This window comes from Lactuca serriola, chromosome 7, assembly GCF_051521515.1.
Source record: "Lactuca serriola cultivar US96UC23 chromosome 7, Lser_US96UC23_V15, whole genome shotgun sequence".
Classification (NCBI taxonomy): domain Eukaryota; kingdom Viridiplantae; phylum Streptophyta; class Magnoliopsida; order Asterales; family Asteraceae; genus Lactuca; species Lactuca serriola.
Window position 1 is genome coordinate 68,403,512 of NC_136414.1, and position 9,846 is coordinate 68,413,357.

Consider the following 9,846-nt stretch of genomic DNA (forward strand, 5'->3'; position numbering starts at 1 on the left):
AATATCCAGGGTGGACAAGATGTCCAACTTTATGAGGTACATACCAGTACCCTATTTCCAAGAACCATTACACAATATTTGTGATTCGTGGATTGGCTATTACAATGTCTTCACCCTTCAAGCTAAATTTGACAGGAATGAAAATGTTCTTCAACCAACTACCCAACAGGATCAACCAAGTGGACGTATGCATAAAGAAGTGAAAGTTTCTAAAGGAAAGGCAATGTCATTCGTGAATGTGGTTTCGGTATATAGAGAGGGTAAACGAGAAATAAGCATACAATTTACCGGCTAACTATTTTTTACACGACTTACAAATAATTTTTTAATATTTTACACGTTTTAGCAATTATCTTCTAGTTTTATTCAAAAAATACTATTGAAATTGTTTTGTGTACACATTTACCTTGGTTACAGTTTGAGGTGGCATCCAGGTGCATGGCTGCCAACTTGAATTCAAGATAACATCATGGAAGCCTTCATTCTTACACATTACTTGCAAGTTTCCAATAGTTAAGATTGATACATCCAAGAATGACACCTATTTGCATTGTGATCCACTCCACTAGCCTCCTAAATAATTATCGTTGTTTTCTTCTCTTCTGATGCCTTCTTTTTTCTCCTTCTCTGTCACTAATTCCTCAAATATCACTTATTTGTCGTCCACCTTCATATACTCCCATATTTTTCTATCCATGTTTCTGTTCATTTCTCATCTTAAAACGAGCAAAAATAAAAATACAACATAACTTCAATCTATAATCAAAATAAATTAATAAAAAGCTAGCTACACCACTTTTAGAAAAAATGGTTATCAAAGAAAAGAAAACAAGGTAGCTCATCAGCTTTGCCTAGGGCTGCAACGAATGTTTGAGTTGTTACATAAAACGGTGTCTACCAATCACTCTAAAATCATAAATAAGGGAAGACTGGGCAACAACTCAAATTAAAGGACGAGGAATTATAAAGAGAAAACAAGTTGATAGGCACAAAAATTTGCTACCAGTATCATATAAAATATACTTACCACCAACTTGTCTAGCCGGTAAAAATTGGTAAAGATATATACCAATTTATTTTAATTTTCAATTATAAAGGAACTTTTCAGTTTTTTTTTTTTTTTTTTTAGTTTAATGGCTAATACCATGCTTTTAAATTTGTAAACAATAAACACATATCACAATTGAAATATACGATTATATATAAGAAATGAATTGGTTCGGTACAAAACATGTTGGTTTTCTGTGGTACAAATTTGACAGTCCTATTCATTTATATAATAAATATAAAGGTTAGTTTAGGTTAAAGGATTTAAGCAGCAAATTGATTTAAATTTAAAAAAAAAATTGGTATTTCATGCCAAAACAGAATGATTAAATGTACATCCTTAGAGCCAATCGGAATACGGGTCGTCTCTGTAAGCAAACGGCTCCATATATGATGTTTTATAGTCGCTCTGATGAGATTTTCTCCATCCATGTAAATCTATGACAGTGTGATATAAAGATTAATCAGTATTTGCAGCTTAATCTAGATGAAAAGCATCAGCTCAATGTGGGACTTACCTTTACGAGGAATATTATCACCAACTAACATATTGAACCAATCAGGAGTGGTTGACTTGAAGTAATCGCGACGACAAAGATAGTAGCTTCCTGTAGCCAGCTCAAATTCAGATAGAGCTCCTCCAATAATTTCTTCCTCTTTCTTGTAATCTTTGTAGTATTTTGGCTCTACTTCATCATCATCATCCATGAACACAAGGCTGACACCACACCTGCTTACCATCCATCCATCCCCCACAATGATGGACACATTGATTTCATCTCCAGCGTCTAATATGTTCCCTATGGGCCAATAGCTAAACCATCCAGCATCTTCTCCAACTTCCACATTGGCATAGATCACAGGGTTATACATCCAAGTAAGGCCCTTGCTTGTATTGCTGACTTTGGCAAACAAAGCCCGCGTATATTTATCCCTGTATGATGCAGATAAAGATATGCCTGATCCTCTGTATGACGCGGTTATGTTTAATCCACAGATTCTGCCATTCTCAGGACAAGAAGGCACACGAAAGGATAAGAATGCAGACAACGACATATATTTGGGCGTTGGCATGCTTTGATCCCTTATGCGTGCCAGATATGTGCTCATTATACCATATTCATACAGCACCTGGTCAAACAAATAGAAGAAATATCAAGTTATTCATAAATAAATCAGTTTTTTTTCAGTGTCAAAAAGATGTCTTTTTTTTTTTTTGTTGTTGTGCTTATTCATGCATGCAGGAGAGAGAGAAAGGTACCGCTCTATGCGAACGGTATGTTGTGAAATCATCACATATGTGCATCTCCTTAGTATCATGATATCCTTTGATCCATTTCATATGTCCTAAATCTGCTTCATCAAGATATTCTAATGGCACCAATTTGAAAAGGCCTTGAATTTCATACAAGTTTCCACAACCGAGATATTCAAATTTCCGCAATCTGAACCCAGCGGATTCGAATGTTATTTTCTCCAGTGAAGAACACCAAGATGTACACAACTCTTCTAGAGTACTTGGGAGACAAAGGAGGTATTTTATATTTGGACAACTACTCACATCGAGTACACGAAGCATTTTAAGATTGGTAAGTGGCGTTAACGGATTACTGCAGCGATAGAGAAACAAAAGCTTTAACGAGTCTGGAAAAGGGACCAACAATGATGCTTGCATTCCTCCATCTTTCCAAGGTTGATTACACCCTCCAAAGTCCAGTAGAGAAAGCTTCTTAAGACCTCTGATGGTTTCCAAAACATGAGTCAGACTGAGACGGAAACAGTACGAGAGAATCAAAGTCTCGAGATTAGGAAGTCGGGAAAGATGGCGGATATTGACAAGATTGAAGGACCATTTAAGATTTAGGATCTTCAGCGAATTAAGAACCTATTCAAAGAATACAAACATAAGGTGTTAGAAAGTTGGGAAGCTAAAAGGTCAAGTGACAAAGAAGACATCAAATTCCTACCATGGGCGGTTCAAACTTTTCCAGAAATCCATAGCTCATATGTATAGCCACCAAGCTGCTCCCAAATAAGCTGGATGGTATTTTTTTCAAACGAAAACTAGTCCAATACAACCATCTCAATTCTGGAAAATTCTTGTAGGACCCCTTGAGTTCCACATGTTCTAGCTTGAGCAATTTCAGTTTGTCCATTTTTGCAAGTGTAGCTGTATCAAGGGTTGATGGCTGCAAATTTAGCATTAAGTTAATTAATTAGTACATAAAATATACTGAAATATGAGTACCACAGTCATTCACATCTTTGGCTTACATTTGATGTCATCCCTTCGTGGAGCTTTTGCATGTCAAGTGCTAGACCTTCAATTGTTTTTGAACCCTAACGGAGAAAGACATGAAATGAGACAAGGAAAGTTAACATAGGAGGTTCATGTCAAAGGGTAAGAAAGTAAGTTTAATGATACAAATAACTAAGAAGCATCATACCTCTCCGTTTCTCAACAAACGATAAGATTCATCAGTTTGTGAGACTCTACTACGTGCTGCAGGATCTCTGGACTCTTGAAGGACTATGTTTCTTGCCATCTCTTGAAGCAGTTGATGCACCATCAATTTTTTACTTGGTGAGATGGTAAGAAGGCATCTATTAATGAGGGTCCTGATCCCAGCCTTTGCATGCCATTCATGCTCCAATATCTTTGCCACATAACCCTCATATTCACCAACAAAGAAAAAAACAATGTGCAGAAACAGCTGTTTGTTACTGGCATGTGGTAGTGAGTCAAAGCTCTTTTGTAGTATAGCTTGGATTTTACAATCAAGATCTCCTTTCAATGAATTCAGTGAGTTCAATGTACTTCTCCAAACCCCTATCATGCTATTTTTCTCCCTTGGCTCTTCAGCATCAGAAAATAGAGAAGAACCCAATACTTTAAGAGCTAGTGGGTTTCCACCACAATACTTTGCTAACTGAACTGCAAGCTCCTTGAAACCTTTCATAGGAATTTTGGATCCAAATGCATGGAAACTCAAAAGCTGTAATGATTCATCATCATTCAACAATTCAGATTCTTGCACCTCACACCTCCAAGATATGGATCTGAACCATGCACGTATATCTAAAAGCCTAGTTGTTATTATGATCTTGCTTTGGGTACGAGAAGCCCTTGTTCCAAGTAAGGCGTCTAATTGGTCATGTCCATCAATATCATCAAGAATGATAAGCGCCCTTTTCACTAGTAAGGCATCCTCAACCTTCCTTGTCCCTGCAGATACATTAGATATACTTCCAATATTATTTCCCCCTAGAATGTCTGTGAGAAGTTGTTTCTGTAGCCCAAGCAAACCATCAGACTGTTTAGAGTGCTTTCCAATCTCTTCAAGGTAACTGCTGCTTCCAAATTTTTGCTTGTTTGAGTTGTAAATGAATTGGGCCAGAGTCGTCTTGCCACTACCTCCCATGCCACAAATTGCTAGAACGTTATCACCAGATTGCTCTTTTTCCAACCAAGAGTTGATAGCTATAGCTCGAGAATCTATTCCAATTAGATGAGCTGGAGTACTAACTAGTTTCAAATCTAGTTCAGAGTCGATTGTGCCAACAATTTTTGTGATAAACTCTGTTTCAGACCTGCAAGAAAAGAATAAAGAAAATGAGCACATTCAGAGCATGCCATTTAAACTTCTTGAACACTTTAAGTTGCTTCAGTTATAGTGCATGGAATTCAAAATGTTCTAGCAAATGTACTATTCTTCCTGCAACCATTACCAACCAAATAAATATGATGAACTGAGGTGTAAATAGTAAGTGTATATGCAATCTGATTGAATTAAGTTTTCAATAATGTGAAGCCTGTGAAGGCCAACTGTATATACACTCGAATTGAATGAATCAGGATTGGGCAACATGCCAAGATGGACAGGTTGTTCAGGCTTTTTCCATTGGTTGGCGTGTAGGGCCAAAGTCAAACCAGAATACCTGCTATGTTATCAGTGTTTAATTTTAGTTTCACTTCTCACTCATTATTTCACATCATATACACATGTGTGAATATATGCATATTCTATATTTATACCAAACCATTAATAAGTAAAGAATAGAATGGCATAATGTGTATACATAAGTAACTAAACAGCTATTTGTCTGATCAAGTAAAATTGCAATCTTCACTATAAAGAACGTTCAATTATCATGCCAAATGTATCCGGAGACAAGGAGCTAAGCAAATGAACTATGTGCAAAAGTAAACCAACAACTTAGACTACTATGGAAAAGGCCATACAATAACATGCCATGAAATAAATACACAGCTAAGCCTCCAATCATCAATCTGGTTTTGCTCTTTGCATTAATTTAAAGCAATATGAGCCAAAGAAACTTTCATGATTTGATGTTTTAATATGCATACCTGAACTCGATCGTCTGCTAGGTAAAATTACGATTCCTTATCATATTTAACAATCTCAGTTAACTAATCAAAAAGATGTTTCAAAGGATTAAACAATAAACACGAATAGAGAAAGCATACCCCGAATAAACCATTCCGGTCAAATCAGCAACATCTGCAAGGGCTGCCTTCCATCGATTGACATTATACTCTGTCCATTTTGACCCTTCTACTCCTTCCTCTACTTCTATTGCAAAACTTCGTCTCTGGTTCCTGACATCTGAGGGATCGACATGGTAAAACACCGGTAAAACAAAATGATTAAAGCTCAGCCTTTGCTCAAGGATCAACAGCAGCTCGTCAAGGCACCATCTGGAATTCGCATACTTCTCTGACAATACAACTATAGAAGCCCTAGATTCTTTGATTGCTCTCTCGATTTCCGGCTTCAGTTCTTGACCTCTGTCGATATTATCATTATCCCTAAAAGTGCGAACTCCTGCTCGTTTTAAAGCTGCATAGAGATGATCTGTAAACGAATTACGAGTATCTTCACCTCTAAAGCTTAAAAAAACGTCATGGCAGCAGGTATGATTCAGCAGAGAAGAAGAAGATGATGATGATGATGAAGCAGACGCCATTGAAATTAGTGAGATGAGAGAACAAAGAGGAGTATAAAGGCATCAAAGTCAACTCAGTCTCCGGAGAATTTGAGGTGTTCGGTGAAGTTGGGTTGTCGTTTTGGCACACTACATTTTCTACGCGTTTGTTTCGAATACTTAATCAAAAAATAAGAAAATTGTTAAACTAATAAAAACACTAATTACTTATCTATTTTTTTTTTTCTTTTTTACCATTTTTTTTAACCGGCAAATACAAATATATTAATCTACTCCTAAACTAACACCTAATTTCATCTATATCCACGACGGGACTTGAACCCTCGACCTCAAAGAGGGAGGGCACCACTTGATACCGTTGGGCTAGAAGCCCTTTTTTACCAAATGACTTCTAGCAGAGATGGTCCCTTGTAGGTTCAATTAAAAAGACAAAAAAAAACCATTTTTAACCAAAAATTAACGGTTGTTTCGAAACAGCCTCTAAAACAGTAGACTTTTAGGTTTGTTTAATGTTTCGCTTTTTCACATATTATTTCGTGTTTTCGCCTATTGTTTCGGTTTTACTATAATAAAATAAAATAAAATAAAAAATCATTTTCTGGACTAAAACTTTCGGTAGTATTTTATCTACGGTATTTTCTTAAGTTGGGCTACGATTTTCCTTTTTTTTCTTTTTTGAAAAAAAAAACATTAAATGTGAACTATAATATATTTATATACAACTTACAAACAAATTAAAAAAATAATAAATAAATAAATAAATAAATAAAACGTAGGCTTCATACGAAACCTATGGTGTATAAGTACACAATGCACAATATATGCATTGTATACTTGTACACCGTAGGTTTCGTATGAAGCATATGGTTTCATATTTTTTTGTTTTTTTTTGAAAAAAAAATATACGTATAAAAACAACTCCTAATCAGTAATACGGTAAAATTTCTTCAAAAAACGAAAAATAACTCGTTGTTCTTTGAAGGCTCCATTGAGAGAAAATAGTAGATAAAATCAAGAAAAAAAGTAGGTCAAATGACTTAATTTGAAAAATAAACCATTATATATTATGAGTCGATGCACCCTGCAAGAGTAGACAGGCCAGGAAAGAGTGGCTCATTCATTGTCCGAAACAGTAATCAAACTTAAAAAATTTCCGCTGACCGTGGTCAAATTGTGTTTGACAGTAGATGGTCCTAATCATCTTCGGTTTCTTGGGCTATTTTGGAAAATATGAGTATTTTTTTTGCTAAAAATGAATAAGTCATTAAGGATTTAGACTAATTTAGTAATTTTTTCTTAAAAAATTAATTAGTCATTGTTTAAGATTTTCTTGTTAAGAAAAAGTATTCATATGTTTCTGTATTAAAAAAAATCAAACATTTTAAATGTCCTAAAATTTAGTAATTTATTTCAATAAAAAGTATTTATATGTTTAGATTTTCAATAAAAAATAACTTTACTCTAAAAATCTATAATCAATGAGATTCTATATTTTTAAAAATTTGAACACATTCATAAATTATTTAGCTATTTTGTGTTGATATGTAACTTAAAATAATAATAAGTTCATTAAAATAAATACATTAAAATCATACATATATAGGGACATCTATTTTATCTTAAATGATAAAATATTTATTTTTTTGGCCACATGGCACTATTCTACAACTTCATAATTTTTCTTCGGTTAATTCCATTGGCATTGAATTTTAATAATCTATTATTTTTTTATTCATTCGTTAATTAGGTTAGAGACTTATGTATTATATAGATTGATTAAAAAAATTATATAATAAGGTGTAAACATTAACATTTGGAAAACGAAAATTTTCAATAATATATGACTTAAATAAGAAATAAGAAAGTACTTTAATCTAATAATAAAGCAATATTGTTGAAAATATTTAAAAAGATTGTCTTAAATCACAAATTTCCATACATTTTTTTAATACAATTTTGAAAGTTATATTGGTAAGTCTACCATTAAAAAATACTATAAAATGTTACCATTATAGACCTCAAAAAAAATGCTTAAAAAGGTTAAATATCTTTGATTTCAATAGTGGCCCGCTATATTTGAGAGTGCCTTGACAAAAAAATATCCTTCAAAAATATTTTCAAAGTTTATGTTATATAATATTACTGTTATATGTAACTACGATGAAAGGAAAATGGTATAATTCACATTTAAATGAAAATAAATTACAAATCTAAAACTAAATTGTAAATAAAAAAATAAAAAGAAAAAAAAAACAACAACAACAACAAAAACAAAAAAAAACAAACTAACTAACTAACTAAAAAAACAAAAAACGTTTGCCTCCCGATAAAATGTCCATATTGCAAGTAGCTAAAATGAAAGTAAAATGGTTTATTTAACATTGAAATGAAACTAAAATGTTAGAAATATATTAAAATAAAATTGTAATATTATCTTTGACATTGAAATGAAAGTAAATGGCTATAATTGACATCAAAAGGAAAGTAAAATGCTATAATTGTAACGACCTAAATTTGCTATCATTGTCGAGGTCAGGGTTTCGTTAAGTTTTCTTCTTAAACTAACCTTTTTCTAGGTTTAAAGTTGAGTTATCAAGGTCAAAATGTAATAAAATGATTCTTGAACATGTACATGAGTTTAGGAGTCACCTTGTCATATTTTGAATGCCTATATTGTAACTTATGGGGTATTTAACTGAGGATAACCCAAAAAGTCATATTTGTAACCCTAATTGCAGCTAACAACTTCCATTTAAGAGAGTTTGTGAGTAATGTTTCCTTGCTTGAAGATTAGAAGTAATCAAGAAGTTGGTGATTTTGAGGTTTTTTTTTGGTGGTTTTTGAAGTAGTGTAGCGGTGGTCTCTCCTCATCATCCTGCTCCTAGAATTTCCTAAGATTTGTAGAGGTATTAATTGATTCCTCAACTCTCATTTATTATTTGGGTTTAATAGGAACATATATCCTGGAGGTTATGCACAAATATGGTACTTTTAGAAAAAGTTTGAAATGTAGATAGAATTGTTGACTTGTCTTGTGAGGGCTATAGAGCCCAATCCAGTCTGAATTAGACAATGGACTTTACAGACAAAATTGTAAGAAGTCGACTCTAGTTTCCAAGGACTATGATATCAGTCCATTTGAAGTTGGATTATGTTTTATGCTCAAAACATTGAACATGGATTAGGCTTGTGAAACTTTAAAAAATATGAAAATTAGATTTTGTTTTTTGTTTTGATTTCTCATTTTGTATTGAGCTTTTATGAAATTGTTTATGGTGTTCATTAGTGGTGTTGGGTGGATATATTTATGTTTTACACATTAGTCTTGGTCCATCCTTTTTAGAGTTAGTCAGGAACTTACAAATCTTGACAAGTCATTGTTTGATAAAAATTAGTCTAGCTTGTCTGTGTATTTCCATGCTAGTGATATGTTCTGGAAAACATGTTATCTTGTTATAGTATGTTAGTAGGATGTAGTGTATGCTAGATGATAATTATTGTGGTATATTCATGCTAGTTTATAGTATATGGATTATTGTGTTATGTTGTAACGCCTGATTCCTGATACACATTTAATTATGATTTATTGATTTTTATAGAACAACTCGACGAGTTGGTAGCCCCAAACGCATCAAGTAGAGACAAGGAAGGGATGCGGGTTTTAAGCAATCTACTCGACAAGTGGAGAGACCTCGACTCGGCGAGTAGGTCTACTATAGTGAAATCCTAATTTCAGGGTTTTGCACCCTATTTAAGCATCTTAATCCCCACTTTATGGCCTCATTTATAGCCTCCAAGTCCCAAACCCTAATCCATGAAATCCTAGAGCCT

The 9,846-nt window shown here is 33.6% G+C and overlaps 1 protein-coding gene across 1 annotated transcript; it reads right to left on the reverse strand.

The window, feature by feature from the left end:
• Positions 1-1,175: 1,175 nt before the first annotated feature.
• LOC145061424 (disease resistance protein RPV1-like) lies at positions 1,176-6,122 on the reverse strand. Its single transcript, XM_079008886.1, has 7 exons — positions 5,537-6,122; positions 3,495-4,638; positions 3,322-3,387; positions 3,015-3,236; positions 2,309-2,932; positions 1,566-2,178; positions 1,176-1,485 (listed from the first exon to the last, which is right to left on the reverse strand). The coding sequence occupies exons 1-7, from the start codon at positions 6,034-6,036 to the stop codon at positions 1,388-1,390; spliced, it is 3,267 nt and encodes a 1,088-aa protein (XP_078865012.1). The 5' UTR covers positions 6,037-6,122; the 3' UTR covers positions 1,176-1,387.
• Positions 6,123-9,846: the final 3,724 nt, after the last annotated feature.